General features: G+C 32.0%; 3 protein-coding genes across 3 annotated transcripts; 2 read left to right on the plus strand and 1 right to left on the minus strand.

Annotated features, from left to right (window-relative positions):
• Positions 1–121: 121 nt before the first annotated feature.
• Positions 122–1,846, plus strand: LOC126781751 (histone deacetylase complex subunit SAP30 homolog). Its single transcript, XM_050506784.1, has 3 exons — positions 122–843; positions 972–1,190; positions 1,302–1,846. The coding sequence occupies exons 1-3, from the start codon at positions 649–651 to the stop codon at positions 1,428–1,430; spliced, it is 543 nt and encodes a 180-aa protein (XP_050362741.1). The 5' UTR covers positions 122–648; the 3' UTR covers positions 1,431–1,846.
• Positions 1,847–2,195: 349 nt separating this feature from the next.
• LOC126781707 (exosome complex component RRP45) lies at positions 2,196–7,688 on the minus strand. The gene is made up of 7 exons (XM_050506693.1): positions 7,550–7,688; positions 7,385–7,479; positions 6,914–7,136; positions 6,479–6,699; positions 5,793–6,038; positions 3,151–3,326; positions 2,196–2,381 (listed from the first exon to the last, which is right to left on the minus strand). The coding sequence occupies exons 1-7, from the start codon at positions 7,613–7,615 to the stop codon at positions 2,284–2,286; spliced, it is 1,125 nt and encodes a 374-aa protein (XP_050362650.1). The 5' UTR covers positions 7,616–7,688; the 3' UTR covers positions 2,196–2,283.
• A 6,073-nt stretch (positions 7,689–13,761) lies between these two features.
• Positions 13,762–18,216, plus strand: LOC126781676 (glutamate receptor ionotropic, delta-2). The gene is made up of 9 exons (XM_050506640.1): positions 13,762–13,840; positions 13,922–14,007; positions 14,396–14,584; positions 14,894–15,057; positions 15,186–15,355; positions 16,410–16,603; positions 16,777–17,069; positions 17,319–17,502; positions 17,944–18,216. Exons 1-9 carry the CDS (start codon positions 13,762–13,764, stop codon positions 18,214–18,216), a joined length of 1,632 nt encoding a protein of 543 aa, XP_050362597.1.
• The last annotated feature ends 20 nt before the right edge of the window (positions 18,217–18,236 follow it).

An 18,236-nucleotide genomic window follows, 5' to 3' on the forward strand; every position in this document is an offset into this window, starting at 1 on the left:
GTTTTGATTGGTCGAAATTAAATTGCGCGCCTTGTAGTAGCCAATCACTAATTTTACATCGGCTTTATTTTTTGTTTATACTTACGTATAGCTACGCTGTCATACAATAGAATTCAATGCACACATCTAAGCATTCCATTGTGAATCGTTTCTACAAAGCGTTATGTATCATATTTGAATGTGTGCATGCAGCTATTACTTCAGCTATTGCGTTTAGTAATGTGACGGGAGCGGGACGTATACTCGACTGGCGATCGGTGGTAAATTTGTAATTTATGCTCAGTTGTATAAATTTAAATAGCAGATTTTTAATATATTTATTAAAATACAGTTCTAGATGATTTTTATCGAAAAACGTTAAAAGAACTTGTGTAAAATCTGTAATAACTCCTAAGCTTCTTTAAAAAAGCCATGAACATTATTTGCGTAAAAGTGTAGTGATTGAGTAAACTTTGATTTTTCATGATTAGTACGGTATAGAATTGTGATTATTGGATACTTTTGATATGTTATTAAGTGACTGTTTCGCCGAAATGTTCTGTGTTTTTACTTATCATAACCTCAATCCAGAGGCTTTGTGAATACGTCGAACTACATTGCATCGCTGAGTGCGGGGCTTCGCTTATAACTATAATTTACCTGTTATATATGATTCAACGCGAGTATCCAATGAACAACGGGTTTAGTACAGGAGAAGAAGATTCTAGAGGTAATTCAGACCAAATATGTTGCCTTGTGGATGACAGCGACCGATGTAGGCGACCTGCTGGCAACGCATCGTACAGCAAGCGCATACAGAAAACAGTCGTTCAAAGAAGACTCAAACTAAACATAGATCCTCAGGTTAGTTTGCGAATGTTACTTCTACTAATTTCCATTTATTATTCTTTCATAAGTATAAGTCTAACATAAGCTTTAAAAAATCGAAAGTGTAAACAACTAAATATTTTAATTATTATTTAAATTTTTAGGCAAGGCACACATACATCTGTGATTATCACAAGACAATGATACAATGTGCAAGGACAAAGCAAAGGAGGCCTAAAGACTCAGAGGATGATAGTCATGAGGCAGAAATGGATTCCCCTGAAGTAGATTGGGTCCAGTTACAAGTAAATACTCTGAAAAGATATAAGAAACACTACAAAGTGCCGACAAAACCAGGATTTAATAAGACGCAGTTAGCTGAAGTATGTATCTTGATAATTGATGATCTACCTATTAATGAAATTGTTACTAAATACTTTTAACTAGACCTGTTTAGTCATATTTCATATTAAAAATGTATGTTTTTTTTTCAGGCTATCCAGAAACACTTTAAATCCTTGCCAGTAAATGAAAAAGAAATTGTGACATATTTTATTTATATGGTTAAAACAAATGGCAATAAGTTAGACCAGAAAAATGGTATGAACTCAGACTCAGTGTAGTAATATGTGATTTTAATTTATAATGTGTAGTTTTTAATTTAGAAATAGAATATAGATCCACGATTTCTCTTCCTAGATTTTCAATCAACATTTAAAAGATTGTCATCTGAATATTGTATAGATTTAAAAATGAAATTTAAATATATATAATAATAATTAACATATATTGTAACAATATAAAGATTTAGCTATCCTGTATCCTGTCTACAGGCTTTTTTGTGTTGCTAAAACATAATAAATGTACTTCATTCTAGATATGATTTTTTATAATTCCAATTTTAAAAGGTAAACAACAATGTTTATTTCAAGATGACAATCCTAACATATGAAATTATTTATGTATTTACAACTGTCATAATCAAGAATTAGTTATTTAGGAGATTACTCATACAAATCAGTAAACATATAGCCACTGAGACTTGAAATTTGTATTTTCCACTAATTCCCCTAAACTCCTCATTAAACATCCAAATTTTTATAATGAAATAGATAACCACAATGTATGTAATGAAGTATTGATGCTTATCTTTTTATTAAAAATTACTGTTCTAGAATTTTTTTAATTCAAATATATAATGATAAAAATATTTTTTGCTTTCCTACTGCATATGAAACACTTATAAAATGCTTTGTATCTAATATGTATGATTAAGTTAAACTTATTAAGAATCCACTATTTATTTTCATCTAGATATGCAATATTTTTGTATTCTGTAACATTATTAATTATCAAATGTTATGATTGTTAATTGACAAGGGAAATGCTAAAAATGCTAATTACTGTTAAGAGAGATTTTATTAGCAGTAAAATGTAACTTTTATTACATTTTATTTAACAAACTTGTGTATGATTTTAGAGATCTTCTTCTTCTGATTCTGATGATATTTCTATCCACGATGAAGCACCTTTCTTCGCCTTTATTTCTGCCGTCTGTGGTAGTGATGGTACGACTGAAAAATTATAAATAATGTATATAATGTTTAAAATATAATTTCATTAATAAATTATTATTTTTAAGTGACACATGATTGAATTGTAAATTTTTTAAAACACAACTCTGGCTAAGTTATTTCATTATTATTGTTTTTTTTTTACACTGACAATTTTTAATAAGTATTTGATACTATAATAACAGTTTAATAATTATATAGACAAATGATCAAATATGCTTCTTGATGCTAAGTGATCACTTGTAGACATGAGATTGTAAGCTATTTAAACCATTTCACACACCATCAATGCAACACCAAGGATGTATTCTAAGACATGATGACCCTTGTCTGTAATTACTCTGGCTCACTTGGCATTTTTTTTTTTATAGGAAGAGCAAATGGGCCACCTGATGTTAAGTGGTCACCACTGCCCATAGACATTGGTGAAGTAAGAAATATTAACTATTCCTTACATCGTCAATGCGCAACCAACTTTGGGAATGAAGATGTTATGTCCATTGTGCCTGTAGTTCCAATTGCTCACTCATCCTTCAAACCGGAACACAACAATACTAAATATTGCTGTTTAGCAGTAGAATATCTGATGAGTGGGTGGTACCTACCCCGGTAGGCTTGCAGAAAGCCTTACCACCAAGTAGACCAATTAGGCATTCAGACCAAAACACTGATAATAATTTAAAATTTGACTAAATCAAATTTTGTATTTTTTTTTAATAATTGTAAAATTATCGCTTCCATACAGTATATATTTATAAAAGAATATTACCGTCATATTTGCTGGGCTCCATGCTTATGTCAACATCCATCATTTCTGTATCTTTTTGTTTCGTCTGTTCTTTGACGTCAAAGTTTTTAAGGCAAATGCTAAGATCTTTTTTGCTCAATGATTGCACATGATCACTTGTTATGATGTCGCCAAAATTAATTTTCGTCCTCTTTTGCCTAAAAAGTATTTATATTGAATTATAAAAATTTCAACTATTATAAACGAATAGTAAATATCTTATATGTATATTACTAGTGGACTTTTCGGGGTACACAAGAACAAAGTAGGTAGACATTTATATAGTAAGAGATTTTTTAAGAACTGTGTGAAAAAAAAATTTCCATAAACATTATAATAAAATAACTATATTGTTGCTTTTTGGAAGCTTTGCAATGTCATCATTTTTTAACACTCAATTGATAAATAAAAATAAAATTAACAGTTAATTTGCCTTTAATATTCATAAATTATATAATTAAATATATCTCGCTTTCGATTGATGCAAATTATGTGAAAATCCTCTGTTTTTTTTTATAAAATAAGAGGAAGAAAGACTGTGGAGTATTTCAATTTGGTGATTACATATTATTTAGTTTTACTAAATGCTTTAATTATTGTATCTCGAAAGCTATACTTCTGAATAATATTAACACTAATTAATTATGATTATATTCTGGTATCTGTAAGTATATATTAACTCTACTTCTATATAATCTTCCAGCTCTTTCCAAAAAGGGGAAAATACAGCTGTACTAGTAAATATATAATTTTTAAATGTAATAAATAAGGTTGTCTCTAGTTTTAATGTCAGATTAGATACTTTAAGATTTCTTGTTTTCAAGATGAACGATAGCTTTATATACATTTTAATAATTATTCTTAAACAATATGTTGCTAGCAGTGATTACTATTTTATATACTAATAACTATACATATATTAGTGATTTAAATAATGATAGTAATATCCTGGGACATTATTCACACACGGCCATCTGATCCCAAACTAAGCAGAGCTTGTACTATGGATACCAGACAACTGATATACTACTCACCCACCCAGACTCAGGACAAACGGACATGTTCATGCACACAAATGTTTGTCTTGGGTGGGAATCGAACCCACAACCATCGGCGTGAAAGGCAAGTATCTACCAACTGGCCCGTCAAATGGACTACACGAAACCGAAAGTAACTCATTAGATTCCTTATACGGTTGGACAGTTATTTAGTCTTTAATAGTCAGCGATATCAACTTGGGCAAGTGACCTACTTGAAGACCTCTAACGCATATCAAGTGTTGAATTTTGTGTACCTAAGTATATGTTTATTTTTTATTTGTATGCGTGTGTGATATAATTGAGATTATATTCAATTATAAAATTTGTCTGGGAAAGTTTATCGTTATCCTTACTAATGTTATAAATGCAAAATGAGTTTGTTTGTTTGTTATGCTTTCAACCATTAACTAGTCAATCGATGATTTTTGCATACACGTTGTCAGGGTTACAGAAAAGGCCAAAGTACCCAAAATTTGCCCCTCCTCATTCACACGCAGGTAGAAGATGAGAATAATAATAATATAAATAAAAAACATGCCTGCAATATATTAAACATAATTAATAATATCTAAATAAAATAATTATATATATTTTATAGTTACCATGTTAAATTAAATTAATGAAATATACAGAAACAGGTAGTTTTGTCTGAAAATCATTGGTTAATAGTGATTTTGACTGGAAATTTCTGACTGACACTCTTAGTCAAAACTACTTTTAACTTGGGCAACAACCAAAATCACCTCTAACTGATAAGAATATAAATAGTTAAAGTATTAATATATTGGGAATTCGTTAATTACGAAGGATTAATTTGGTTAGATGTATTCAATTACTTATAACCAGATCTAATGAGCAAAACTAGTTTTTTCTATAATTTTAATCAAAAGTTCTGTCAAAAGTATGCATTCAACTTTTGACTGATTTTGATATTTATGAGTAGTTTTGTCTGATTAAGAGTTTTGACTGCAACATATGTACTGGCTAATCCCAAACTCCGGACTGCCACTAACCAACTAGTACTATAAATTGATACTGCTCATACTTGCTTCAAAAAGAAACAGTATATTGAAGATAGATTTAAGAAATAAAGAGTGGCTAGCGCAATGATGACTATTACTAGCTGCTGTATTCATGACGGAGGGTTCAATCTGCATTACCCACAAATATTCATATAGGATTTAGAAATGTTTGTCGTGTTTATGTTATAAGATTACTGATACTTTTAACGATCTCATTGGTCTGTTGGCAGGCTGATAATGAGGGTTCAATTCCCAGAGGATAAAAGTTAATGACTTATATATCAAGAAATTTTCAATAGAAGTCTGAAGTAAAATGAAGCTGATATCATGTACAGACATTGGCCTAGTGGTTGATATATCCCAGTTACGTCGGTTCCCCTTTACCTTGGACTATAGCAATACAACAAGACAGTGAGAATACTCCCTGCATCATGATCATGCGTAGATAGCATGTCTTTTAGATTGGCTGACATTTCAAAACTTGATCAGTAAAATAACATGCATCTCCAAATAAACAAAATATTAATAAAACAAAGAGCCCTTTAAATTACTGTTTCCTCACCTTAAGTTATCATCAGTTATAATTGCTGTCTTAACCAAATCAACTATATTCTTACACTTATCTGCAGCACTGAGTGTCGCTCTATGCACAATATTTGTATTGTAAATTGCAGCTCCACTAAGATTTAATAAACAAAGTTCCTTATACTGATTCATTCCAACCACAAGTAATCCTCCGTTTATATTTCCATCAGAATTACTTGTACACACAGATTCTTCAATGAAATTTGGATCTGATATAAGAATGCTGAAATTTAAAAAAAAGCAATGGTCAAATTTTGTTTGAACAAAATGGCACTAAGCCTTCTCACTTTATATGAAGCATTCTTAACACAAATATTTATGGCTCTATGCCAACTATGTGAGGAATTAAAGACAAATAAACAACTGACATTGAATTGGAGCAATATCATTGGCCAAGTCCTTAAATTATGGCATTTTGATTATAGGTGAAGTTGTTATTAGAGTTTTGGAAGTAAAATTAAAGTGGATATCAGTATTTGATAATAAAAAAATATAAATAATAACTTTTATCTAATAATAAAGATTTTATACCTAATAAGGATTATAGATTACAAAATGCTTGAAACAATCAATTTTCTCAAATTAAGCAAATACATAGCTCCCATAAAAAACTAGAGCAGATGAAATAAATTATTCAATATCTTCTTTTTGATTCATACTTACTTATTACTGAATATAGCAAAAGTTGAACACACTGGGTAATGATATAAAACTGTTGGTATAGGATCCTTTTCTGCTAACGTGTGGATTATAACTTTTTCCCCACTTCGAGTCACATCTGGACGCTTGAAGTGAGCTAATGAAGCTAATGTAGCTATACTAGCACATTCTATTAAATTCCCGTCATGATTTAATACTTTTATATCAACTCTTAAAGACCAAACCTATAAAAATATGATGTTTTATGTTAAAAAAATAAACATTATATGATTGATAGACAAAAACTTTCTGTTGTTGAGTACAAGAATGTTTCGATAAAATATTATAAATGTTTTTGTTGTAAAGAAAGTTAGCTATTTATAAATAGTTGTTAGTTTAACACTTTAAAGTTATAAGCATACATATTTGTGATGTTTGATTTGAAAAAAAAAAAATTACCTTCTCTTCAACAACTATGCATAATGATTCAAGATCAATGCATTTTGAATCTTTGTAGCACTTTTCTAATAATCTGTTGAGATAAACTGTGAGGTCTGTTTGACGATTGGCTTCAAACTGTGGTGCTGCCATTGGACTAATTTCAACATTTATAAATAAAACACCTTCGTTGGGTCTTATTTGTTTCGGCTGAACAACTTCACATGATACTTGTGCTAATATTCTGTAAAAAACAATAAAATATGCTTACAATATAGGCTAGTATATTATATATATAATATATATATTATATATATTATATAGTAGGCCACCTATATTATGCTTAATTAGTAACATGTTAGCGAACGGTTGTAACGTTTACGTTATCACCAATAACTGAAGTCATTTATATTAACATATATTTTCGACAAGAAATTTTATATAATATATATAAAGTGCTAATGCAATAACAAAGAAATTTCTTTTATTTACTTGGTTTCTCCCAGACAGACGATACAGCTGCCATACCCAGAACCAAATGATATATTTAGTTTACGACTGTCGTTGTAGTTTCTGCCGTCTAATCGCTAAAATAAATAAAATCGTGAGCAAATGTTTTGTTGAATTAAAATAATATGTTGAATTTTCGCGCCTTACATGTCCCTCTGATATAATCTTTTGTATAAAACTTTTTTCACAACTTGATAAAAATACTTCCTTCATTTTATTATACTTATTAATTATAAGAATAAGTTATTATTTTATAAAAGCGCAACTTTAAGGTTATAAATATTTAAAACTTGAGGTTTGACGTTTATGTTTAGTAAGTTAAAACATCTGTTGTAAGATAGCGAATTAAATTGGATTTTTAGAAAATGAATTATTTTGTTCGATTTACAGAAAAAAAAAATATCACAAAATTTTTCTTATTCAATATATTAAAAATAAGTAAAACATTTTAATTGTTTTTTTTTTTTTTTAATATACATTACTAAATTTAGTTATTCGTATTTGAGAATTAAAGTATATTTTTTATTGTAAATATTTCGAAAGATACGACATATATTACTATATTTTTACATGCCATAAGGTATATAATCTAGATTCTATACAAGGGGTAGAGCGAGAGGAGCGATCGCTCTAGGCCCCAGGTGGCAATGCGTGCGAAAATGACAAAAAACAATTTCCAAGGGTATATAAGCGTTGTTTGATTTTTATAAATGTGGTAATTATTATTTAATAATAAAAACCAGTATAATGTTAGTTTATACACACGCCTGTAGAGCCAATTAGACAATTTTTCTTCTGAAAAATTATGGTTTTTGTAACATCACAAATTGCAGTTAAATTTAGCGTAATAAAAAACTAAATATAGAACAGGGTTAGCATATACCTAGGTACCGAACATAAATTATAAAACTTAATTATGTAAAAAAAAAACAGTTACAAAAAAGCAAGAAAAAATATTTAATAAAACAAACTTCTTCTTTTGTTGCATTACACTACTTTATATGATAGAAACTAGCTGCCTGCCCCAACTTCGTACGGGTAAAAATAAGGATTTTATCACGTGCGTTTTTTAATCAATAAGGTATAATCATTCGCCAATCGATCTATTTGCCCATACAGGACAGTGCTAAGTTGCTAACAGTATAAAATAACATATATATGCTTCAAGCACCGCCCTGGGTATTTTTTCATGCGTTTACTTTTTAGGTATTGGTTTATCAGGTTTTGTCTGCGACTTCAATGTGCGAGTGCTGGCTCATCGTAAATTTGTCCCACATTATGAAAGAAACCTCTTGACAAAGGTGGCTCGTTCTTTGTGTTCTTTTTCATATTGGTAAATGGTCACCACCACCCATAGACATTGGCACTACAAAAAATATTAACTTTAATAAATATTACCGTACATTGCCAATGGGAACCTTATAGCCACCACTATGATATTTTTTCTTCCGCGAGAATTTTAATTTTGCCGTAACTCCTAAGATATGCATATAAATTAAGTAAATAAATAAATAAATTGTTCTAAAGAGCACCGCGGCCGCTCAATTTTTATACAGCGGCTTAAAGTTTAAATAATAGGCTAGAGCGTAGTAGATAATGGTTGCCCCCGATATCCGTGGTTCGCTCACAGCGAGGGATTTTTCCTACTTTTTGCATCATTATACCAAGTCAGGACAACTTCTAAACGAAAGGTCCGATTTAAATAATTTAAAGACGAATTTACACTTAATTTGCATGTGTATAGTCAACCTTTATTATAAAGCTATTTAATTGCATAAGGATTAATATCATGATATGAATGTCATCATCGTGTGAATCACCTTTCCATTGTACCCATGTTTTTATTGACTAATTTGAACAAAAACAGTTATTGTAATTTATACATAATAGTTAGATATATAGCCTCGGGTTTTTTTTATAAGTAATAATGAGTAAACAAAGTAGGGGAAGGCCGGGCAAAGTGAATACCTTAACCTTTGGCGGGCTTTGGGAAGGGAATTAATAAAGATAGATAAAAAAAACATTATTGAGTTTGAAACAGTATTTATTGAACTTATTAATATAATTTTAATAAGTTCAATAAATACTTTAAATTAAATCAACAAAAAACATATAACATAAACATGTAAAAAAATAGTAACAGTAACAGTAACAGCCTGTTAATGTCCCACTGCTGGGCTAAGGCCTCCTCTCCCTTTTGAGGAGAAGGTTTGGAGCTTATTCCACCACGCTGCTCCAATGCGGGTTGGTAGAATACACATGTGGCAGAATTTCAATGAAATTAGACACATACAGGTTTCCTCACGATGTTTTCCTTCACCGTTAAGCACGAGATGAATTATAAACACAAATTAAGCACATGAAAAAAATAGTATTTTACTTAAATTATTAATCACATTAAAATTGTTAACGCTATCCGCTTTGCCCAAACCACCGGATAAAGTGAATAGACTAATAGGGCAAAGTGAGCACACGGTTAGTTAAGGAACAATTACCGAATAATATAAAAAAAACATTGGTAAATAAAGGAGAAAATAATAAAAAATATAACTACTCAGTCAACAGTGCAGATGTCACACAGAAATATGCCATTTCTCTCATAAGCCGTGCATTTCTCGTGACTCCTTGCTTGAAGGAATTGCATTGGATCCAGTCATCAACCGTTGTTCGTGAATTTCCATATAAACCTCTCCACAAAACATTTCATCATTTTCTTTGTCCTTAAATGATTTAATAATTTTAGCATTTTTGGCCGTTTTAGCAATTTTGGTTGTTTTGGTTCTTTTGTTCGCTTTGGTAGTTTCAACATTGCTTTAATCTTTGTTAATATTTTTTCAATAATTTGGTACTTTTAACAAACTTAGCTTTTTGTACCTCCTTTACAGGAGTGCTAAATCCAGCTTTGAATGCTAAATCACCAGCTTTTCCATTTTTATCCCAATTTTGTAGATATGTTAGATCGTTTCTTTTTGCATAAATACTTTAAAATCTTTAACTAGCAAGGTTTCATTACATAGAGACAGACAAAAAATAATAATAATAAATAACTAAAAAAAAAACTTGTAAAATACGTACCGGGTCAAATTAACACTTGGTAGGCAAAGTGAATACGGTGTCCACTATGCACGTGATCACTTTGCCCAGCGGATACTTGTTGAATTAAACTCGACCTAAAATCAAATATAGAAACAAATTCTCTATAAAATTAGAAAATATTTCAACAAGAAAACATGCATTTTGAAGATAGAATCAAGCCAATACAGTAGTACTATATAAACATGAGTAATTACAGAATAACGTACCTTGAAAATTCGTAAGCAATGTTCACTTTTTAATTCTTATTATTTTTTTCGCAAAGGAATCATGACGGTCTAGTTCTATTTGTCTAAAACTGAAGGACGCGGGGAGTACCTTGTGGGAGCGCACTTGGGGGCGTTATTTTGAAATAATGGATGGTATCCGCTCTGCCTGGGCTGGTCACTATGCCCGGCCTTCCCTTTTATAAACACGTAATACATTATTTTAGATATCATCAATAGTTTTCGCTTGCCAATTATGACTTTTATAGCAAAAAATGATACATTGGGTTCCATTATTGCAATTTTCTTAGGCATTCAACTGAATCTCCCAAAAGGAATCAATTCTACCGTTTTGCAATATTTTTTACAGATGCTCCGCACTTATTGGTCGTAGCGGGATATTATATGGGCTAAAGCCTTCCTCGATAAATGTGCTATCCAACACAAAAATAGTTTTTCATTTTGAACCAGTATCTCCTGAGATTAACGAGATCAACCAAACTCTTCAGCTTTATATATTAGTATAGATGTATAGATAAAAAATGATCGCGAGAAACACATATTTCATGATAAGTTATAATTCTGAAGAAATGTATATATTTGTATAAAAAAAAAGTTAGACAGGAAATTCTATGTGTATTATGGTAACATTTATGACGGGATATCACAATTGAATGCGTATTCGAAATATCGGGTTTTTGCTGTAACTGTTAAGGAATTCGGTGTTAACGCTCAGTATGCAGCTATATACAATTGAATGCGCATATTAATTTAGTGTCTGTACTGTTTATTGCTGAGGAGTTCGATCGTCACGAGCCAAACCTGAGTTCAGCAGCATTTTTTTTTCACGCAGTGGAAACCTTCAGAAAGGTACCCTGCGATGGCCGTCCTCGGCACGGATCGAAGAGGCTGCGGGATCGTGTTGATATAACGCATCCGCGGCCTCTCCCATGCTTTGTTCCGCTCGTGGCTCGGCGGAGCTCTCCTCAGGGGGCAAAGGTAATCCAGCCCCTCCGCACTCCTCGCTAGAGCGTACGGCAGCGCGTGGCCATCCCGGCTGCCGTCCTCCTCAGGGCCGTCTGAAATAAGACAAGCGAGGCCCCACCTTACGCATCCACGGCCCCAGGGTTATGCCCTATCTTTTAAGCCCCGGGCATCGGGGCTGTGGGAGGGCCGAGACGACGCTGACGTCGTCTCCGCCGAGCAGGATCGGCCCTTTTCCGTTCCCGCTCCGCGGTCTCCTTCTGGACCATGACGGTCTCACAGAAGAAGGCTGCGGCCCTCCACGCCGATGAGTTCAGCAGCTATATCATGGTGGCACAAGGGTAATCACAATGTAATGCGCATATGAAATTTCGTGTCTTTGGTGTTGACTGTTAAGGAATATCCTATTCTGAAGCCAATCCTTCTATTTTAACGCTGGAAAAACGCATTAAGCGTTTCTTCCACGGGAACAATGGTGGGTATGTGGGGCTCGCCGGTGTCCAAGGCGCCGAGTTCGCCCCGAACATCGGAATACCTACTAAAAAAACCTGCGGTACCCTTTCCGTCTTAACGAGGAGCGCCACAGGACTACTTGCGCATGCTACCGTGACTTCTGGAGCCCATCCTAGATCAGGCCATGCTTATCTCAAATGTGCTTTGTCATCGGACTGAAACAACGTGTTCTAATTAAGTTTGTAAGATTTGATCGAAACAAACTATTAACTAACAAACATTGACAGTTAAATATTAGCTTGTATAAAATTGTCAACTGCAAAAAGAAATCCTGTACCAGCGTTCTCCCCCAAGAACAAGAACAAAACAAAATTTTATTCATCCAAGTATGAAGATCTCATAACATGGTTATTCGTAAGTATATCTTCCACATCTGTTCTATTCTATCAGCAACAGTTTCAGCCCCCTTGGACTGAAACTGTTCCTGTTATACCGACACCAAAAGAGGTGCGGCAAGTATCGAGATCCCCTCCCGTGAGGCTTACTTAACTACGGGAGGGGATCCCGACACAGGCTTAAGTATATCCCGACACAGGACCGAAGACCGAAACCTTATAAAATCACAAATTTCAATATCTCTGTACTAATTGCACAAAACAACTATTGTAAAATAGTTTTGTCCTTTAAAAATTATAAGCATAGCAAAACAAAAAGCTTCAAATTGATACTAATTTTATTTATTACTAGAAGCACCAACAATCTTCCAAAGAAATGGCTGGTTATTTTTTATATTCTTCAATTTTTGCAAGCGGAACAAAACCAAAACAAGGGTCTTATTAGTTGACACACAAAAGTTTAATCAATAACAAAAAATAAAATAAACCATTAGCCATGACGTATAACGTAATTCTTATTTGTCGACGTAATGATGCCGTATTGGAAAATATTTATTTTATAGCCCACAAAGCATTAGTTACACGCCAGTGACAACAATTTACGTAACATGTACCTACTACCTGTAATAAAGGATTATTATTGATGAATAAGACATCATATTATGGATGTTCTTTCGCAGCATTATTAAAAGAGTATGGGAATAACTAGTTCAATAATAAGCGTAATGGTTTATGGGTCATAGCCTAGCTTAGTGACCCATGGCCTATTGTCGTCCCCACTCCTAAAACAAGCTGTACGCTTAATTGGAGGGGTAAATAAAAGTATTAGTAATTCCTAAAAAAGAGGAATTGATAGTGTTTCTTTAAAAAAACTTTCACTGTATATAATATAAATTCTATATATAAAAATTGTTCAATAAATTATAACATTCAGTTTTTTATACATTATTATAGTAAACTATTCATTTTAATGTAATAAAAAAAAGAATAATGGTGATGTTTTTAGTAGTATTGTGGACGATATCAATAATTTTATTTATAGAAATAATTAAAAATAGCAGAGTAATAAAAAAAATACATTATAAATCAATACAATTCTTACGTGCATTATAATATATGTTGTCTAAGGCGCATCCTCGTAGCGGCGATTATGTAGCGACCCAATTGGCGTCACCATGACGCGGTATTTCAATTTCGACCGTCCAATGGCAACCAACAGCATCATGCAATGGCTGGGGCAGAACTAATTCTAGCCGCAATCTGTAATGCAAGCTTTTGCAACGATGTCATCGACAACCCATTCATTGGTATCATTAAAATATATATTAATGATAATGAAAATTTCAAATTACTGTAATTATAATATAATCAATTAATCATAATTTTAGCGAATCAATTACCACCCGGAAAAATTGTACTTCAGAATTTAAAAAATGAAATAAACGGAAAACATCTTCGAATAGCTACGTATAACGTAAGTCTAAATATTTATCGTGTTTTAATTAAAACGTACCGACATCTTTGCTTATCAGTACCACTATTTTAAAGATCAGGTTTCAGATATAACATACATTTGTATATCGTATTACGGAATGTGGAATGAAGTTTTAACTTTAAAAAACTACAATTAATTACAAATAGCTAAATTTATACAATGTTGCTCGAAGACCTACATGAACTGAGTTATTATTCAGACTTACAGATCTTGATTATTTTTCTATTTTGTCTCAGGTGTTAAAAACTTAATTTAATAAGTTATAAAAAAAATTGGCCCTAAATTTGCCGACCTAGGTGCAAGATTATTCAGTATGCTGCTAAATATGTATAGGAATTTAAATATTAAAAATCTAACCTGTCTCCAGAATTACCCGTTGAGTTTTACAAAGAGAAATGAAAATGGCACTATTGTTGGCAAAGGTGTGGCATTCTTCCTTATTAATACATTGCGTGAAAAGTTCAATTTTACCTACGAAATTGTTTTGCCTGAAAGGAATATAGAGCTTGGAGGTCGGAAGCCCGAAGATTCTCTAATAGGTCTGGTTAATAGCAGCGTACGTATAAATATGTTATTACATACTTACATTGATTTTTTATAATGTTATTATCCAATCTAAAATTATATCACATGCGCTCGCTCGTATGCTCGTACTCTTTACGCAATATTTTGTGTTTTTATTATTTCTCTTTATAAATATTATTTATTTTTGTTGTTATCGATAGTCCTTTTAACCTTCTGTAACAATAGAAAGCTGGAGGGAGGCGTTAATAGTTGAAACTCAAATACAATTTTTAAATACATATTTAAATTTATAATAAAATTCTCACAAAATATTTTAATTATTCATTTTTATAAAATATAGAAAGTGGACATGGCAGCAGCGTTTGTACCTACATTCTTAAAATATAGAAAACTGGTAACATTTTCCAATGAACTAGACGAAGGTGTGTGGCAAATGATGCTGAAACGACCTAACGAATCCGCGGCTGGGTCCGGCCTTCTAGCACCTTTTGCAACCTACGTTTGGTAATTTTTTCCAATATTCCTACCTAATTAACTTTTGTTAGACAATTACTAATTATGAACAACTGCATTATCCATCACGTCATGTTTGTCAAATACATCAAAATATTTATAAAATTTTATGTTTATAGGTATTTAATTCTGGCAGCAGTGCTGTGTTATGGGCCATGCATCACCATCTTAACGTGGATTCGTTCTAAACTAATTAAAGATAATGAACGGCACATTTCTCTCACTCCAAGTGTGTGGTTCGTCTACGGTGCTTTCATTAAACAGGGAACAACTCTAGCTCCCGACGCAAGTAAGTCTTAAGTACCTGGAGTACCGACGTTTGCTCCGCTTTAATAGTAATTAGTTATAAAAAAGGTTTTTTTTTGTGGAAAGACTAGGTGTCTATTGATAAACAGAAAAAACAAAACCCTATCCACATGCAAAATTTGATCTCAATAGTTAGCGCCGTTTATATATACGCATATATATGCGTATGCGAAATAAATTTGATTGATTATATATAAATATATATACCTACCTAGGCACAATAATTGCTTATTGAATATTATAAAATGTGAATTGGGTGGACCATTGATATAGTTTAGCATTCTGTCAATATACAGTTTTCAGTAGTTTATGCTTTTGTAAATTCCTAGTATCCTAGTAATTTAGATGCATTACATGTATTAAAAGTAGTTAATATAAAAGTAAATACAGAGAACTTTTATTTTCTTTAATTTACAATAGGTATCCATTTCCGTTTTACGTCAGAGTTTTTCATAGAAAAATTTAATATTATAATATATTAGTTATATTTTTTCAAAACCATTAATGTTGGAATGTGTTTTGGCCACAAATCACAGTCAATTCCAACATTACGTCCGATGGTATCTTCGCTAATGGTCGCTGTCATTTATCACTCTCTAGTCACACCCCTCCGATATGTACTTTCGTTCACTAATCACAATAATTTTTAACATGAAAATGATTTTATTTACAAACTAATGTTGTATATGTATTTAAATAGAGATTTTTTGTTTTGTTTTAATGTTTTCGAATGAATTATCTATATGTTCTATCTATCCAGGAGATAGAAATCCAAGGACAAAATATGCTATAATCTGACATAAATGGTATATTTTCTTCTAAAAATGAAAAATGGTTTAATAAAAATAATAGTGGTGTGTAAAAACTTTCGTTAAAAATGTAACATCTCGTCTTATTGCCTCTAATGGTGGTTCATTTTTCGTCCAAATAATCGGAATTGCGATTCAAAGGAAATGCTGTTAGCATTCTTGCCACCATTCCACGCGGTCACGATTTATATTTGTTATATATATATATATCGACCCTTATTGTTATAGATACAACTCGAGTTCTTTTCGCAACATGGTGGTTGTTCGTAATATTGCTGTCTGCGTTTTATACAGCTAATCTCACTGCTTTTCTAACCTTATCTAAATTCACGTTGGATATCGAAAATCCTGAAGATTTATATAAGAAGAATTATCGCTGGGTTGCAGTCGATGGAGGCGCAGTTTTTAATACCATTAAAAATGTGAGCGATATTTTATTATTCTCTTTATTGTATACTATATCACACTTAGCTTTTATAATAATTATACTTTAAATTTATTAGTGGTTTTAGTAGAATTTATTAAATATCTGAATATTTTTTCACGGAATTTTAAATGGTCAAAACTATGTACAATTTCGATTTTAATACAACAGCCAGAGGAGAACCTTTACTATTTAAACAGAATGTTAGTAAATGGACGAGCTCAGTTCCGATCTGTGAGTAAAAACGAGGACTTTCTACCCATGGTTAATGGAGGGGCGGTCCTGGTAAAAGAACAAACAGCCATAGACAACCTCATGTACGATGACTATTTAAGGAAAACGAGGGAAGGTGTTGCGGAATCAGATAGATGTACTTATGTTATTGCTCCTCATGCCTTCATGAAGCAGCAAAGAGCTTTCGCTTACCCGAAGAACAGCACTTTGAAGACCTTATTCGACAGTGTGTAAGTGAATATTAAGAACGATCAATATGTTCTACACGCAATAAAGATTAAAAAAAAAACAATTTTTAATTTGTATAACTTACATATTTTACATTTTTTATAATGTCTCCTAGTTAAAATTAAGATGATCGCATTTAAATCAATAAATATAATATTACGCGGAATATACATAAGAGAAACGAATACAATAATACATTATACCCATTCACAATAAAATATACATGTTATAGTAATTTATCATAATTGTAGGCTTTCAAATTTGATCCAGTCTGGTATAGTGACTTTCCTGCAGCACCAAGACCTGCCAAGCACAAAAATTTGCCCACTCGATCTACAATCCAAAGATCGTCAGCTGCGTAACAGCGACCTTTTGATGACCTACCTGATTATGGTCGCTGGATTGGCGGCCGCTATTGCTGTTTTTATTGGCGAGGTTAGTGGTATGACTTATAGAAATAAAATTTTCAATATCTTTCTTTCTTCAATAACGAATACATAATTTTAAGTCAATACATAAAACTTTATTTTACATAGCCTATTTAGCAAACGCAATAAGTGTTATTAAAATCAAAATAAATTTTATTCAAGTAGTTTTTACTCGCACTATAGAAAACATTAAAATCAATCAAAAGATTAAATTCAACCCCTTCAGAATATAAATTTTACCGGCAAGTAACTCAGTAGCTATCTAGTTACTATTTTCCGAAAACTAAATTACATAGTTATCTTAATTAAATAAAATGGAAATTTATATTTACGAAAATCAAAGATTGCTAATTCCACGAATAATTAAAAAAAAAAACCTTATTACCTCCTTCGAAAAACCTTCAACTATATAATCATCATCTTCATTCATATAACCAAAATATTTTAGATTTTCTTCAAACGCTGGATCACCAAGAAAAAGAGTAAAGGCGAAAATCCAAAAAGAACAAAGAAGCAAAGAACTAGAGGTTTCCGATTACGGAACTACGACGACACTCACCCTCCGCCTTACGACTCGCTCTTTGGAAATTCAAAGTACAAATTCCATAGTGATTCGGAAAAAAGAATAATAAACGGCCGAGAATACTACGTCGTGCACACACACAACGGGGACACTCGTTTGATTCCTCTCAGAACACCATCGGCTTTCCTTTATCGATGACATGTAATTTTTATCTGATT

The sequence above is a fragment of the Nymphalis io genome, chromosome 4 (genome assembly GCF_905147045.1).
Source record: "Nymphalis io chromosome 4, ilAglIoxx1.1, whole genome shotgun sequence".
NCBI lineage: Eukaryota > Metazoa > Arthropoda > Insecta > Lepidoptera > Nymphalidae > Nymphalis > Nymphalis io.